At 50.8% G+C, this 17,608-nt stretch overlaps 3 protein-coding genes across 3 annotated transcripts; 1 reads left to right on the forward strand and 2 right to left on the reverse strand.

Moving 5' to 3' along the window:
* Positions 1 to 4,612: 4,612 nt before the first annotated feature.
* Positions 4,613 to 9,353, forward strand: FTJAE_14076 (tRNA N6-adenosine threonylcarbamoyltransferase mitochondrial; the record flags this gene model as incomplete). Its single annotated transcript, XM_037347278.1, has 2 exons — positions 4,613 to 7,601; positions 7,858 to 9,353. 2 exons carry the CDS (start codon positions 4,613 to 4,615, stop codon positions 9,351 to 9,353), a joined length of 4,485 nt encoding a protein of 1,494 aa, XP_037198908.1.
* Positions 9,354 to 9,664: 311 nt separating this feature from the next.
* FTJAE_14077 (proteasome component PRE2) lies at positions 9,665 to 10,572 on the reverse strand (the record flags this gene model as incomplete). The annotated part of the gene is made up of 2 exons (XM_037347279.1): positions 9,665 to 10,384; positions 10,444 to 10,572. 2 exons carry the CDS (start codon positions 10,570 to 10,572, stop codon positions 9,665 to 9,667), a joined length of 849 nt encoding a protein of 282 aa, XP_037198909.1.
* Positions 10,573 to 11,553: 981 nt separating this feature from the next.
* On the reverse strand, positions 11,554 to 16,184 carry FTJAE_14078 (uncharacterized protein; the record flags this gene model as incomplete). The annotated part of the gene is made up of 4 exons (XM_037347280.1): positions 11,554 to 12,873; positions 12,930 to 15,574; positions 15,628 to 15,937; positions 15,993 to 16,184. 4 exons carry the CDS (start codon positions 16,182 to 16,184, stop codon positions 11,554 to 11,556), a joined length of 4,467 nt encoding a protein of 1,488 aa, XP_037198910.1.
* Between the last annotated feature and the right edge of the window lie 1,424 nt (positions 16,185 to 17,608).

The raw sequence follows: 17,608 nt of genomic DNA on the forward strand, positions 1-17,608 counted from the left end.
GGAAGGACCTGGGGTATCTGTAGGAGGCGGGCTCAGCGATTAGCCGGCGAACTAGGTTGACTGTAGTTGACGGTCCATGGAAGTCAAAGACAAGCAAGATGTGTCTACAAAAGAAGAAGAAAAAAAGAAGAGGGAGAAGGAAGAAGGAAGAAGCTAGAGAAATGTGCTTAGGTAGCTGATGAAGCAAGGATGATCAAGAACAAGTTAAGGCTGAGGCCACGCAGAAACCAAGGCGGGAGAACGGGCACAAGAGTATGTATATAAAAAAAGAGAGAGACAGTGGGGAGGATAACAGTCCAAAATAAAGTATGGATGGTGTCAGGGAATCCGCCAAGAAGCCTCAAGGTATGAGAGCTGAGACATTGACAAGACAACTGGAGAGCATCACTATCAACTGTACGTACCTGGAACTGGAGATAAGGGACTGTTGTGAGGCTGCTGTGGCCTCTGGGGATCGGAAGATAGGAAGCCAGGGTTGATCACGATATGGCTGACAGAAGACCGTTGTCTGGTATGAAATGCACGGGAAGGGCGATCGCTAAACGAGCTCGAAGAGCCGAAGGGTGAGCGTGATGAAGCCAGCTTGAGCAACGTCGCAATCGGCGACTTCTAAGAAGGGTGCCGCTTATGCCGGTTATCGCGAAGTGGAGGGTGAGGGGCAGCAAGCAACTCTCGTGGAGGGTCGCAATCACGAGGCTCAAACTGCTGTGATAGCAAATGCTTGGTGTTGTGTGGTTTTCCCCCCTTCCCTCTTTTCCCCTTCTCATTCGCCCACTCTGCCTCTTCTGCCTCTTCTGCCCAGAGTCGCAGGAACGAGAAGTTCGCTTTGACGCCACAAACGTCCCGACTTTTCCACCTTGGCAAGGGAGGGTATACAGACGTTGTCCAAAGTACAAAGCCAACCACGGCCGCAACTCTTCAGCTGGAAATGTGGCGCAGAGTCAGAATATAGTAGTCTAGGCGGAATGGAATAGGTATCGGGGGATCGTGACGGGGCGATGGGTGGCAGCACCGTACACGAGGATTGGGCGACGTTGGCAGGTATACGGGATGGTCGATACGATGCAAGGCGATGATGGTGACAGGAATAGGTTAGAATTTCCCGTCTTGGTGGGTGGATAGGTAGCCTGGCCTGGTATGATGAGGGAATCTGCAGTGAAGCAGGGCAGTGATGGCGCAGTTTTCTTTTTTGGCTTTATCGTATCGACACTAATAAGGTATCCCGGTCTGACTAGTAGGTGCAGTAGCTTCAGTGATGGAGCTTCTCAAAGATTCGGTGTGGTTATTTGGATTGGGTTGGATTGAATCCAACAGCACATCGCAGAATGCACTGGTACCCAGACAGCGAGGAATAAAACGAGTGTGATGCACCAAGTCGCGGTGTCCCGAGGTGTAATTGTTGGAGGAGCAGTGATCCTATGTGATGCGACGCGATGCGATGCAGCTGCGGGAGTAACGGTGGACAACTGTCGCAACTGGATCTGAGTAAGATGCAAGATACTACCTACCTATGTACAGTCATGGATGGACTGGAGTACACTAACAAATTAGCCGAGTCAGTCACTGTGTTGGATGTGAAGCTCGTATCGCATTGGATCGTATCGTATCGGTCAATATAGGTAGGTTCGCTTCGTGGGAGAAAGTCAAAATCAGAAAAGGAATGAGAGTGCAGCAAGTCTGATTCATGCATGGTAAGCAGAGACCAAGAAAATTCAAACAAAGGCCAACTATCTCAGGGGGGGAGAAGCCTTCCATTTCTCTTGCTTCAAGGTTCCCTTCTCATAGGTAAACAATAGGGGGATCCTGGACTTTCAGAGCCAAGAAAATAACTATGCTACACTTGGTTCTAATCCGATCCCGAGCATTTCCCTTTCTTGACAAGACCGGGGGATACCGTACTCCATCTCTGTGTAACGAAAGATCTTTTGCATCCAATGCAGGCACAGACACAGGCACAAGTCCCTTGTTTGTCAGTCCCCAAGAAGATGACAAGCTGCAGTCAGCCTCTTCGCTAGGTACTGTTGCATTGGGAATTGGGTGACCTCTGCTGGAAAAGGCGACATTATTCGAACCTTGGTACTGAACGGAAAGGATCCTGGCCTGGGCCCTTCTAACCCTTCTAGCCCTTCTATAGATTTCTTAGCCTTGGACCCCTATCATATTCAGGTATATAGTGGAGGCCAGGGGGAAGAAGAGCGGAATTACGTCAGAGTTCATCTCCTCCGATTGCATCTGCCGAGACAATTCGATTGTAACGATGCTATCAAAGAGTGCTGACACCGCAAGGATGAATGAACCAGTAGGTACTTACTTGTAGGGCAACAGTGTGTTGGGTTGGTACCCGATTCTTCTCTGTCCCTAGGACTTCTTTCTCCAGGTGCTGGTTGATGTTGAGATGTAATGTCCGTAAACTCGCTGATTTAGAACTCTTATTATTTGCCTCTGATTGCCTTCGTGCATTCTGACAGCCCAAGAACCCCACATTCCTCATTTGAATTTCAGGTTCAGGGGGTTGTAACCGTTAATGGAAAGCCAAGAGTTAGCGGTAATCAGCTAAGAGCTAAGTAAGTTAAGTCGATGAGTAGAGTGAATTGAGTTTGAAACCCAAAGAGCTTCTGTCATTTCAAACATCCATCATTCACCATGTCAGTTCTGCAACTACCGTACAGCAAGCAATGACCTCTTCCAATCTCGCCTCCTCCGATCTTGTACATACATATATACATATAGTTATATACACATTTATATACTCCGTATGCCGATATCATTTCTATTGGCTTTGGTGGGTTACATCAAGCCAAACCTTCGAGCCGAGCCTGTACCGTACCTGTCAATCACAACTTGAGCCTCCAATGAGCATCGGCATCGCTGTCATCTCACCTGTCAACGGTCAAATAAATAAATGAAAGGCATGGATGGTGTGCAAATACCTCCCTGTCAACCTTCCTCTCATAAACCCACGCAGAGTGAGGTGTCCTCTGGCACGTGATGCATCATAGAGATGATCTTCAATCCCCCTTCGCAGCTTTCAGTGGATGCACCATGAACCAGGAAGCACTCAGGCAAGTGTCTCCAACTGGCGGCCTCCTGCAAAGCGTACCGATACTCCAGAACCGAATCATGAGACACCGGCATTATATGCAACACTGTCCCGAATGGCCATGATGGCTTCTGGAGAACGGTGAACTCGATTTGGCCAGGCCAGTTCAGCGACCCCTTCGGTGCCGGGTGCGCAGAAAGAATCTCTTCGTTTTGAGCACGCCTCAACAAACAAGAGTTTGTCAAGTCACTGCATGCCAGATATGCACCGATTTTATGCAAATCGTGGTAATAACGCCCTTTCACCTTGAACCAGCAGTCATACTGTCCATGACCATTATTCCTGAAATCACGTCACGACTGAAGATGTCAAAGTTGACCTGATTGAACCCATTCGAATCAACACTCCAATAGCAACCAGTACCAGGTTCAATCAAGCGTGGCTTGATTTCATAACAGGCATTGTCTCGACCAGCCAACAATCACCACAAGCCAGGCCGAGTGGCCCTTTTCGAGAAGCAAGACCAGCGCTTTTGTATCCAGCATGTGTGTGTGCGTGTGTATTGTAAGACGGACAGACTAACAGCAGCCGGATACCGGACCCTTTCTCCCGAATACACTCTGCATCGCGACAATAGCCAATCGAACATTCTCCCGCCTCTCCATCAGAGACGCGTCGTGGGCCTTTACTGTACGCACCTAAAAAGAGCAATCTCCCCCCCCGTCCTTGTCGACTTAATTCTGGTTTGATATACATACAGATACCCGTCGCAGATTCTAGGCGTGCGGTGGTCGCCAATACAACGGCCTACGAATCACACACACGCCAATGTCGGCGCTTAGAACTGGCCAATCACACACTCGAACCCCAGAAGGATGGCGGCTATTCCACACTCTCGGTTGCCCCAGGTCATTGAATCCATAGCCTATGAGCTATTGTTCAACGTTTGGACCTCAAATGCTTTATTTAGCCTGCAGCGAATCGATGCGGGCTCCTCACTAAAGTCCAATCAAGATGCTTTGCGCCCTTGGCTCTGCTCGATCCTGGTGCTGTTCCTGGGACCATCTTCATATCCACAAGCAACAGCACAGCAGCATGCAATGCAGTTGCTCGAGGTGCTATTATCGGCCACATCCTCACCATGATTCGCTTCCCTATTGTCGTAGTCTTCATAGTCTCATTCATTCTCCTCACCCTCAAGTGATACTTGCTCTTTTCATTCTCTCTTTTGGCTTCTTATTGTCGCTGTCGGTCTTTGATTGTGAACAGCCCATTCTTGTCACATCCCATTGTTCACACTCTCTCCTTTGTTCTACTACATTCATACTAACTGGCATTTGTTCTGTATCGTTTGCTTCCCACCACAGACTATCACCGAAACGGCCAACATTTCGACATTCTGAATCTTCATCCAAACAACGACGATATAGTCATCCGTGGAAAAAACAAACACCAAACGATACAATTTCCATACGGACGGTCGCCAGCCATACATGTCTAAACACTAGATACTGTTAGATTTCCCTCTCGTCTTGCTTCCCTTCTTTCTATTCAGAGACTAGTCTTTACACCATGAACAACGATGCTCATAATCAAGTCTCGGTACACCCACCGCCATACTCGGAAGCCCAACCACGGCGGCGAGAAGAATGGGAGGATTGGGAGGATGATGAGCCCATCACACCCATTGACGCTGGGGAGCAAGTTTCTCCAGCTCCGCCGCATGTGTCTACTCGAAACTCCAAACCCTCAACGCGACGTGCATCCAGAGCTTCTGCTGCAAGAATTGTCCGTGTCAAATCACGCCAGAGACAGAAGGTCCAGAATGCCAAGGCAGGCATCAAGCTTATCACAGACATGTCATCGTTCCGCCGCCAGAACTATATGCCAACGCCGGTAGGACGAGCTGGGAAATTTGTAGACGCTGCTGCTCTAAAGGCATTGGAGGGAGAGCCGACATCGGCTTCAGTAGGAAATTGGAATTGGTTCAAGAAAAACAATGACCAAAGCCCAGCAACTGCTTCGCCGCTGTCATCAGCCCAGCCAGCTCAATCAGCATGTACACCGGACAATAAGCTCTCGCCGGATGACAGACCCATCGTCATTGGCCTAGCTCTCTCATCTGAGGAAGCGGGCAACTCTTCCCGGTATGACGCCGCTCCAACACCCATTGAAGCTCCAGCACGACCCTATTTGCCTCGAAACCCTTCTTCTTCAAACCTGTCTCCATTTCCAGTTCAGCAGAAGTCAGTGTGGTCACCTGATACTCCTGATACCGTTTCCTCATTCAGCACCATTCGATACGCCTCAAGTATCTATTCGCAGTTTCCGTCTCCCGGCACGACAACGGCCGTCAATGTCCCACCCGTGCCGGCGGTTCCAGCAAACTTCAAGAAGTCAGCTCATCAGAGGCTCATCAGCCTGGAACCCGGAGGCAGAACCCCCGATGACTCTGACGGCGGTACGCCATGCACACTGTTTGAAGAAGATGGCACTTCAAGCCCACACAAACAAGCAAGGGGAAAGACATCAGCACTGACGCCCGATAGTGCTGCATCCAAGTCCCGTGGCTGGTGGGATCATCATGTTGTCACACCTTTTATGGAGAACAGACTGACATTCACCACCAGTCCAAAGGTGTATGCTGACTCACCAAAGACTATCCGAGGGGATGAATGGTGGAACAAGCAGGAGACCAAGCCTCCTCAAGGCGAATATCTTACACCGAGCTTGGCTCCTAGCTCTTTTCAAACACCAATTGTCAAAGAACCGACGCCACGTAGGACACCATCCCCCCGTTTTGAGCACACCCAAGAGAGCGAATCTGGACCTTCGACTGCAAGGGCATCCCCCGTTCCTGAAACCATATCCATTTCAGAAAAACCACAAATACTTGTGACCGAGGAAGAAGAAAGTGCCGGAGAACAGCTGCCTGCATACTCGCCTCCCGAAAAGAAGAGCCAGCCTGTTCCAGTAAGGTATAGGGCTGTCTTCCCGCCTGGACACCCACTTCAAAGCCAATCCCCCCCCTCGCCCGGTCCTGTATCTCCTGGTCTCTCCTCCACCATGTCATCCCAACGAGCTGAGCAACTAACTGATATTCCACTCACTCCGGCCCCGCGAGACAACCTGCGTCTCTCTCAAATGCCTCTCCCAACACGGCCGCTGGGAACATCTGCACCCCGCGAATACGCGCATGGCGAAGCCGAACACGCCACCAAACAGGAGCGTCAAAGAAGACGAAACGAGAAGGAAGAGGCTGTTGCTCGGCGCCTTGGTGGCTTCTGGAGAGGGCGAGGATGTATTCCAGAGAGGGGTTGCTTTGGTCGGACTGGGCGCGAGGGTCGACAGCGCCGTCGTGTCTGGATGATTATTCTAGGAGTTCTTCTTGCCGTTATTATTCTTTCGATCACTTTGGGCGTTATCCTGACACGCCCCAAGCATTCACAGAAGGTGCCATCAATCTGGGTCAACTTGACGGATTTCCCACCCATGCCAACCGGAGACTTGACAATCGTTGGACCGGACAATACCGCCGCAAAGAGTGGCTGCACTGAACCCTCCACCTTGTGGAGTTGTTCTCTGCCAAAGGAACAACATGACTCGGTGAAACCCTACAAGCCTGACCAGCCAACCATTATCCTGCAAATCCAGTGGGACAACAGTACCCGCAACGATTGGAAAACTCCCAACGAGGATCCCCCTTCATTGAAGGAGCGTCGAGGTATGGGCGGTGCCGCATTTGCAGGAGACACTATCCGAGCACGAGAGACGTCCGGCTTTGAGCCCAGTCCCAGCCCACCCAAGTTTCAAGAGATGTGGTTTCTGGGAAATACAACCGACGATATCAAATCCGATAAAAAGGGCGGCGAGGCGACTCCATTCTACATCAGTCTGGTTGATTCTGTCGAGGAGAGTAGCCGAAAAGAGCTGACCAAAAGGCAAGAATTGGACATGAATGTTAGCCTTGCTGAAGTGCTCCCATCCCCTGATCTCAACGAGAATGGCGCATCCAAACCAGCAGTCCTGCTCCCGCAGCCGGTCCAGCAGCCAGTGAGGCTCTACGACCGCGGGCTTCCGACCGAGCACTATGGCTTTTATACCTACTTCAGACGAACCATCTTCCTTAAGTCGGTAACGGTTCTCAATGATACCAAGGATGGGGACATTCCCCTAGACGAGGACGGTGGCTGTCGGGAGACAGAGGCTGATTTCATCGCGACTTGGAGCGAGACACGGTTTCTGGTTCAAATCTGGACACGCACACTGGCTGCCAACACATCGAAGCTGATCGATCCTACTGGGCAAGGCGCCATCGACGGATCACCAGAGCTGATTCAGCCAGGAACAATGCCGTACCCGGTGACGGTAACGATGGATACACATGGAGGAGACCCAGGGAAAAAGTTTGTCTGGGCCTGGCCTATCGATGATAGACAGAAGATCGATGAAGAGAACCCTAAGCTACTGGCCAACGACATAGGAGCTGGTGGCACGTGGATCAACAAAAGGTCTCGAGGAGACAAAAGATTTGGCGGCTTCGACGGCGGGACCGGAGGATGTAAATGCCAATGGGTGAATTGGGTTTCAAGATGATCGATCACCTTGAGCCTATTAATGGACTAATGATGGGATGCATGTGGATCAGTAGATAGATACTCATGCATCTAACATGAAAGCATTGGAAAGGGCGTCGTGGAATAAATCAACCCTGGAGGGTATGTTAGCAACTAGTTAATAAATGAGTTTAGTCAAATGTATTAACTCATCTCTGCTTCTATTACTACGTCTTATCATCTCTGCTCGACGTAATCAAGATCCGTCTTTGATGTTGTTCCACGTCCCCCCCACTCTGTCCGATGAGTGGGGCTGTTCCGTGTTGGGGCCCAAAGATCATGCCTTCAGATCTGTCTTATCACTACCCTCTGTTAAAACCCCCAGATTCTTCACGCAGATGCGCTCCCTTCTTCTTCAATGTCGCCATAAGGGAACGCTCCTTGGCTTTAGGCCTCAAAGGCTTCGGTATCTCACAACCCTCGCCATAGAGACGTCCTGCGATGATACGGGCGTCGCCGTTCTTCGGCATACACCAGAATCAACCGAACTCCTATTCAATGAGCGCATATCCTCTGATAACCGCGCATTCAAGGGTATACACCCAATCGTAGCGGCCAAGGGCCACAGTGAAGCTTTAGCACCTCTTGTGCGTCGAGCAATAGACACTCTACCGCCTGCTGAAGATGACAGCCAGAAATTCTGTGATGCTGGTGGCGTGAGAAGGCAAGTTCCGGACTTTGTGTCGGTGACTCGTGGGCCTGGGATGCGCTCGAACCTAGGAATCGGCCTGGATATGGCAAAGGGACTGGCTGTTGCTTGGGGTGTCCCCTTAGTAGGCGTCCATCATATGCAGGCTCATGCGTTGACGCCGCGACTGGCCCGGGCTCTGGGGATGAGTATGGGCGAAGAGGACATCTCCAAAGGGGGACCAGAATTTCCATTTCTGTCCCTACTCGTCTCAGGCGGCCACACTCAACTTGTTCACTCAAGAGGCCTGACAGAGCATTCTATCGTTGCGACAAGCGGCGACATTGCTATTGGTAATCTTCTCGACCAAACAGCTCGCGATATCCTACCTCCCGAGGTTTTCGAAGCAAGCGAGCATGTCATGTACGGTCGCCTCCTTGAAGCCTTTGCCTTCCCACCAGAAAATAGCTCGACTTCTGCCTATGAGGCTGTTTTCACACCACCAGCTTCTCGCTCCGTAGAGATGTCTCCTCCATCCACAGGATATGAGTGGAACATCCCCACGCCATTTCGACAGACTAGAAAACTTGCCTTCTCATTCAGCAGCATCTACACACACGTCCACGATCTCGCAACCTCCCGCCCATCCATGTCCTTGCCTGAACGCCGGGCGCTGGCACAGCATACTATGATGGCAGCTTTTACACACCTCGCAGGCAGGTTATGTATCGCCCTTGACGACAAGCCAGAGCTCAGAGCTGCAAAAACATTAGTTGTAGCGGGCGGAGTTGCGAGCAACAAATTCCTCATGCATGTCCTGCGGTCTATGTTGGCTGTAAGGGGCTTCGGTGACATACAAATTGTTGCACCGCCTATACAACTCTGTACAGACAACGCAGCCATGATCGCTTGGACGGGTATGGAGATGTATCAAGCAGGCTATGAGTCTGAGTTGACAGTGACGGGTATTGGAAAATGGTTCATGGATCCTGAAGTTGGGGACGGGATATTGGGGGTTGATGGGTGGGTGACAAGAGACATCAGGGGCTCAACTCCTGAGAATCCATGAGAAAATGATGAGACTATTTGCACCCTGTATACCACCAGCATGAGCGGTGTTGGCTTGACACGCTGTATAACTTAGCATTCATTGTATTGCATTGTAATTTATTTGACTTTGTGTAGCCATCAATACGAGGTATCGGGGTTTAGGATATCTCTTCTTTGGCAGGGCAAAGACGTCAATTGATATATTACACGGTCGTTCTGGATCTCAGGTCCTGTAGACGCGCAAGGGCCACCTCTATCACCCAGGCTACATCTGTCTGCACGTCTCTACCCCTTGGTTGAGAGCATCTTTATTTCTAAACCCAAAATCCTCTAATCAAGCGCGCTTGTCACGTTGGTAAACTCGCCCTTCTCAAGCTTGGTCTTCCAGAAAATGGGGTTGGTGTCGTTGAAGCCGTGCTTCACCCAGCCCTCTTCCTTAACATGGTACAGGTTGATGTAACCACCAGAGTAAGCATCTCGGTGGGTGGCGGCCAGAATACTTCGCTTTCCAAGCTCCAGGGCCTCCTCATCCGACAGATCGTACTTGTACTCGGCATCGAGAACACCATAGGCAAATGTTTGACCCGAGCCAACGCAGAAGAGGTTGCCCGCCAAGCGAGTACCATCGCTGTCGACATAGTAGAGAGCAGGGCCTTCCTCCTTGGTAACACCGGCGCACATGGTGCCCATGCTGAGGCCCATTCCCTTGTAGCTGTAGACGAGGTTGGCAAGGATCTTGCTGGCGGCGGCAACGCTGATGCGACGCTTGTGTCGTAGCTCATGGAGGCGACACTGCATGCCGAGCCAGGCAAGCCAGTACTGACAGTCTGCAGCACCACCGGCCATGGTTCCTAGCAGGACGCTGTTGATCTCAATGACCTTCTTTACGGTTTGTGAGGCGATCCAGTTGCCAGCGGTGGCTCGGGAATCGGTCGCAACGATGATGCCGCCCTGGAAACGGAAAGCGAGCGTGGTGGTTCCGTGGGCGATCTTAATGGGGCAGTTGGGGTTTGATCGGTCATCAGTGGCAGCGCGAAGCCATGATGAGGGCTAAAATTATACAATCAGTATGATTTTCATAGTAGCCAAGTTCCGCCTAGGATACTAACCTGAGCAACGGGGGGCATGGCAAACTTGAGCGAGAGGTCGCCCATGGAATTCAGCAGCTCATCCTGGTCCTCAAAAGGCTCATTCTGCTCATATGCTGGTCGGCTGTATTTCGAAACAAGAGAATCCATCTTGGCTTTATTGAAAGAGAAGCAGCAGTAACAAATGAATTGTCTTGTAATCCTTCGTCCTTGAGCTGAGTTGAGTCGAGCTGTGTGCCTCGAATCCTAGCTTCGGTGGCGTGCAAAAGGCGGAGAGAAGTGTTTTCCCTAGTCGTGATGTCTTTGTTAAATTCGTTCGTGATCTAGACTGGTGTTGTTGACGCTGACGTTGACGTCGACGTGCGTGGATGATGTTGATGATAAAGGCGGAAGCCGAAGCGGAAGTACAGTAGAAGTGGGAATTGAAGCTCCAAACAAGGAAGCTGAGGCTCAGGCAGCTTCCGTTGCGCGCGTCAACTGAAATGCCACCTCCAACTTCGGTACGTACCTATTCCTGTGACTGCCCGCGGCGGGGCGGGGACTACTACCTAGTGAATGCCTGATTATCAAGGCTCTCAACAGCCCAGCTCGCTCACCTCACGTATGAAGGTACCTTGGACAATACCTTTAGCCTTTAGGTACAACATCTGAAGAAAAAGATAAGGCAAGATTTCACATATACATACACATATACATATGTATATTTAGAAAGGAAAAGAAAAAAGTACTTTATTCGTTCATTGATCGCTTCTTAGTCTCTGACCAAGTTTCCCAGGTTCCTCAATCCCTTCCTTGCCCCATACGCCAAAGAAAACCACTACCTACTAGGTAATCAAGGGATATCGCTCTCACTGACTGACTCCCACCATTTCACAGACGTAAAACATACAGATTTACGTCCTGCACCTCTTGGTCGAGCTTCCTCCTCGATTCGCCAAAGAACCTATTGTCTCCTTTCTTCAATGCCGGCCCAGATATTACCTCCCAAGATTTGCTTCTGAATTAAACAAATGAAAAACAAAAAGAAACAAGCACTTGAAAGCAAAGATCAAGTATAAGGTCTCAATTGCTAATCAAGACTCGTGTGAAATCAAATAACCTGTCATTACCCAGCTAATGAACCATTCCTGCTTAAGGGTTTGGCGTCACTTCCCGACTGGTTCGCCCATCCCGCTTGCTCATGAAGCTTCGGCGAAGGTGGGCTTTGGGACTATCGGGAACCAGGTTAGACTCTGTTGGTTGGAAACTGCTCTTCAGTGTCACTGTTCCACTGCCAACTGTGAGCTCCTTGGCGGCAGATGAGCCTGACTCGTCCACAAAGTAAACATGCTCGCCCAGATCATCGTCACTGCTGAAAGTGTGCTGTCCCTTCGCTTCGATCTTGAACTGTGCGTCGGGCGAGCATGGAAATTTGAATGTATCGCCAAAGGCCCACTGACCATTCGTAGACTTGAAGTGCTTGGTCTTGCCCACTGTCTTCTCCTTGGGGTTGATCTGCGTGATGACGATATACAGATCCGATGCAGGAGGGAATCCTGTGGCTTCAACCACAGTAAAGGAAGCAGTGCCTGCTGGTGCGGCTCCGGGATTAGCGCTGTGGACTGATGACTGTCCAATGCTCTTTGCCCGAACATGGCCGTTGCTTGTAGAAGGTCGAGTACCAGGTGATGCGCCCTCTTCGTTGATGGCAGGTGACCGGCGGAGCCCACCATTGGTGCTTGCGGTACCATTAGAGCTCAGGCCTTGAGGTTCGAACGCCTCACCATCTTCTTCGATGATGTCCCCATTGTCCTTTTTGTTAAAGATGCCACGGCGGAGGAACGAAGCTCCCCTACCAACGCCGTGACCAACAACTCCCGCGACTGCAACACCACCCTTGAGCGGTGCTCCGGCAACACCAGTGACGATACGACCAGGAGTAGACGAGAAAGTGTTGCCAAAAGTGGATGTGCCCTGTCGTGATCGCTGGACATAGCTGGGTCGGAACAGGAGTCGGATGCGTACGCTTCCCGATTTGCCATCAAGTATGTACTTGGTCTCTGATGGCTTGAAAGGATCCAGAGACTCGAGATTGATGTCGGCAGCACCCAAGAAGTCGGGTTTGTCTGCAAAGTCGTAATCCCACACCGAGAGTTTGAATTGTGCTGCAGTCCTCGAAGGCACGTTGACCTCAAAGTATTCATTCCATGTGGGATTCAGAGTCTTCTTTATAACCTTGGTCTTGTGGATCTCCTGGCCATTGAGCTCGAATTTACAGTAAGGATCACTCTTGCCATTGCGATCAGCTGAGGGAAGGTCAGTAGCATCGAGAACATCAATGCGTAGTGTACCCATGTTATTGATACTCTCGCTCGGGTCAAGCTGCATCTTAACCGGGATGTACTTCAAGCTGACCTTAACACTCGCGGGGCGTCCATCTTCGCTCTTGAGTTTCAGAGTTGTCGGGTTATTCTAGAAAGGCTAGTTAGTTTTCATGCCTATACAGTGGGATCCAACGTCAGTCTTACCAGGCACTGCTTGAGAGTTTCCAGGGTGTTGCCAGCCAACGAGGCCATGAGATCATCTTGGTCATCACCCTTCTTGCGAGCCCGAAGTGTCAGTCGGGAGAAGTCAAGCTCACGAATGAAGCAATCTCCAATCTCCTCAAACTTGTGATGCTTGCTGCGAGCAGTTGACGAGACGTAGGACGGGTATGCCATATCGTCTACAAGAACCTCCAGCAGTCCATGGCTTTCTGGCATCTCTGCCTCCATGAGTCTGAAGATGAGCAGGCCACTCTCATACCTGAGAAGCTCCTCAGGAGACAATCGGATTTTACGGGGACCCTTGGGCGCCTCGATCGAGGGGCGTCCAACAGTTGTGGGCGTGGGCGGTTCCAATTGGTTCTCCTTTGGCTTATCCAGGCTGGCGTTGAATTTACCAGCTTCGCTGGATCTCTGCGGGTTGGGTGATTGTTCTTTACCGGAGGAGGAATCCTTGTCCTTCTCTGAATCCTTCTCCTTCTCCTTTTCCTTTTCTTTCTCCTCTTCATCTTCGTCCTCAGGATCAGCGACATTGAGACAGGGGTAAAAGGCAACAGTGTAATGCAGAACTCCTTTGGCGATACCCTTGCCATGCAGACGCAGACCATCCTCGCGGAGCTGTTTCTTGTCGTTGACAAGGTACTCCCCAGTCTCGTCCTGTGCGACATAGTCGGCGGCAAAGACTTCGACCATTCCCAGACTACGGTCCTTGCCAACCTTTTCTGTATCCATTACTTCCAAAGCAAGTCTATCGCGAGCAGAATGGATGGGCACGTAAAGTACCTCGTCCCATTCAGGATTGAGATCATTGCGGAAGGTGACAGTCCTTGCTTTTTCAATACCAGAGAGCAGAATTCGGGTGTAGGGATCCGATTTGCCGAATGCCTCAAAGTTTCGTAGATCAGTAGCCTTCTTGAAATGGAGACGCATCACACCGATGGGCGTGACATAGCCACCAGTGCTGGCCACGCCAGAGATAGCGACGGGTCTCCACTGTGCCATCATCTTGACACGACCAGTCTGAGCCCCATGCAGGTTATACCATTCTTTACCTTGTTCCATACATTCAAGCATCTCATCAAGCTTGATCTGGTACTTTCCGAGGACTTGGTCTCCAGCGAGATCACGGTCATCCTTGATTGTAAGACCAAGCTTAGCCTTTTTCCGGTCCGTGATTAGAATCTCCTTAGACCCATTGTCCCAGATAGGGTTGTTGGTACGCTTCAACTTCTTGGTTTGGTGGACTTCTTTACCATTTAAGAACATAACCGCGTAAGGGTTGAGCGATCCTACAAGGCTCTTGGTACCATCCAGATCCTTGGCCTGTTCCACAGTAAATCGAAGGATACCTTGGTTGGATGGAGGTGGAGGTTCATCTTGTCCCTCAGCGTTCTTGATGGTTTCAAGGACAGGAAAGAAGCGAACGTCACACGAAACAACACCACGAGCCTTGCCATCAGAGATGACCTCCAACCGCTGATTTTCATGTACATTGAGCTCCTCGACGCTTTCCAGAGGAAAAGAAGCAACGCCCAGTTCTTTTGACTTGCGGAAATCATTGTGGTCGAATATTTGCATGTCCAGCGAGTCGTTGAATGAGGTAACAATGATGTAGTGGGTTTCGTTCCACCTGGGGTTGGAATTGTCATGAACAACTTTAGTTCGGGCAAGCTCCTGGCGTCGGTTCAGGCTCAAGCAGGCGTAAGGATCAACGGTTCCACCAAAGTTGTCGGTGTTCTTTAGACCCTGAGCACCATGGAGAGTCACTGCCACGACACCGATAGCCTGGTCAACGGGAGAGCCAGCCAGCATCTTCGCGACCTCAATGGGGAAGACCTTGGGTGCGTACATCATCGGGGCCAAGTTGCCATGAATCTGTTCCAGGATGAACTTCTCGAGACCAGGAATGAAGTTGATATCGAAACCGAAGTTATCACCGCCGAGGGGCTTGCAGACGTAGTCGATTGTTGGTCGCTCCAGGAAGCACATTTCAACACGGTCAATGTGAGGGAAGGGAATTTGCAGCTTGATCTTGAGGCGCATGATACCGGAGAAAGCCATATCCTCGACGATGACGTCGAGACCCTTGCTGATCATGGCCTTGCCAATGCGGATCTCGAGGACAACCTTGGGATTGATCTTGCTTGAAAGCTGGCGCGAAGTCATATCGGCGGTGTCGTTGGGCGTGAAACTGAACTTCCAGTCCATCATAACAATGTCATCCTCAGTCTTGGGGTAGGTTTTGACGTGTTCCATACGAGGAGGCTTGCTGCCCAGAGTAAAGGTCTTGAGCTTGAGACTGTCCAAGAATGAGGGGGTAGCAGAGCTCAAAACTTGATCGACTGAATTGATGATGGTCTGAGCAAGAACGGGCTGATAAATGGGCCAGAATTTGACCATGAATGAATTGATCCATTCGAGGGACTCGTTGTCGTTCTCGAGCTTTTTAAGAGCCATCTCGCGGGTTATGTCGTCTCGGAAATTACGTCGCACTCGTCGCAGGGACGTTCGGTAGTAGGTCGAGCAAAAGGCCATAACGATGATGATCCAGCCGAGGCCCCCGCCAAAGACAGCAACGAGCCAGGAGGAGATGCAAGCAAAAATGATAACGCCCGTGTTGTGGTACCAATCTGCCCTTGTTAGTGGTCTGTATGCGCATGCATGTGGTTGAATTGAGACATACCACCATAGAGGGTATCTGGAAGCTGTCCCTCGACCCATGTCGCGTGATCGAGGAGACTCTCCTGTTCGGTAGCATCGTCAATTGGCCATCCTAGTCGAGGAGCCCATCCTGTCCGCGAGAAGGGGGCTTCTTCGGCTTTGGGGTCAGTGCCATCCGCGAGCGGCTTGCCCTGCTCGTCGCGGGCAACATCCAAGACCCCTTCTTTGCTTGGTTCTGGCAGATCTTCGATAGGGCCGGTGCCGTCATCGACGTCGGTGATAATTGCGGCACCCTTGGGTCTTCTACTTTGCTGAAGTTCGGGCGGGATGGCCTGCGCATGGCTCACGTTAGTTGTAGGTCGCGATTCCAAGAGTAGAGGGGCATACGGCATTGGCTTGAGCTTTCTTCTGCTCCGGGCTTGCATCAGGATCGAATGTGAAAGCAGCGACACCAGCATTCCTCGAGGCCTCTACAATCTTTTTTTGGGCATCGTCTGCGGTGACATTGGTTTGAGGGTCTGCAGCAGCCTCTACGAGACCCTGCTGCTTCAGCTCATCAGCTTCCTTTGCGGTAGACATGACGTTATGTGGTGCAGCGTTGCTGCGGTTGCTGCTGGAACGTGCTGGTTCGAGGGGTATATTTTGGGCGGTTCGAAGTCGTCAATTGGCGTTTTTCAAGCTCTAAGCACCGTCGCGAAGCATTCAAACTAGCAGGTCGATCCCGAACGACCGTCGTAATGGCGTTGGCCGATTTACTTCGTAGTGAGGTTGCAAATGCCCGCGTTGCCAGCTGAAAGCCTGGTAGCTGGTAGCTCGGGACACTGGTTTAGGTACCTCGGAGCTGAGCTGCTGTGCTGAGCTGAGCTACCTTGGGTTGCCTCAAGGTGGATTACGTGCCTAGCTGGAGCTGGAGACACCAGTTTCAGACAGACAGAGAGAGGGAGGGGGGTTGGTATGGAAAACGAAAGGGAATCCAGAAGGGCAGTCGAAAAGAAGAGAGGGAACAGTTGAAATAAGAGAGAGAAACCTGGAAAGGAAGGATCGGAGGTGGTAATAAACCAAGCCAAGGGATTGAAAGGTGGAAGAAATCCTGGCAGAAGATGACAAGAAGAGACAAGTCAAGACGAGACAAGACAAGACAAGACACGGAAGACCAAGATTTGGGCCTGGGCTGTTCCAGTGGTGCAACCTGCAACCTGCAACCTGCAACCCGCAGACGCAATTGCAGCCCAGTTGAGTGGCTTCGTTCCAAGCTCGTTGGTGGTCGTCGAGGTGAAGGTACTGGAGAGTGAACTGATAAAGGGTACCAACTAAGTACCTGGCAACAAGCCCATGGCTCGACATACGGCAGTGTCATTTCGAAGTTACTCTCGCTAGTGGGAGGGAGCTAATTTGTGGCTCAATAAGGGAAATTGAAGCAGCCGAGAGTTCGATCATTATCAGCAGAAGCGGAGTCAATATCTGCATGTAGACAGCTGGAACCAGCCCGGCTACTAGGTAGAGGCTGGAAGCTATGGAGAGCCAGTGATCGGATCCATACAGTGGAGTTGGAGGGTGCCTGAGCTTCAATAGAGGGTGTTGATTACGGGCCGAGCGAGCGAGCGGCAGAGAACAGATCCTAGGCAGGGCCCGTCTCGATGATGATCAGCATTCACTGACTGCAAAAGGTACCATGTATCGTGGTACTGTGAAACAAACGTCTGTAGACTAAACAGCATATAACAGTGGAGGTAATTGACCACTTCTCTTGTTTTGTGCAATTGTCCTTTCATCCGTAACACAGGTACCTATGGAGAGCTTCCAAAGCTATAGTAATCAGTGGAGCTCTGCTCAAGACTGTTGCTCAACTGCAGTGCCTCCAGAGACATAAATGCTTTAAGCCGAGCACTGCAACACAACGAGGTATTATCTACAAAAGTTATCTATGTGCTATTACCAGTGAATAGCGTTCTCATTTATGTCACCCCATCCCAAGAAACCCTCTCAAAGCCTCCCTAGATCCC

The sequence above is a fragment of the Fusarium tjaetaba genome (assembly GCF_013396195.1).
Source record: "Fusarium tjaetaba strain NRRL 66243 chromosome Unknown NRRL66243_c0000536, whole genome shotgun sequence".
Taxonomy (NCBI): domain Eukaryota; kingdom Fungi; phylum Ascomycota; class Sordariomycetes; order Hypocreales; family Nectriaceae; genus Fusarium; species Fusarium tjaetaba.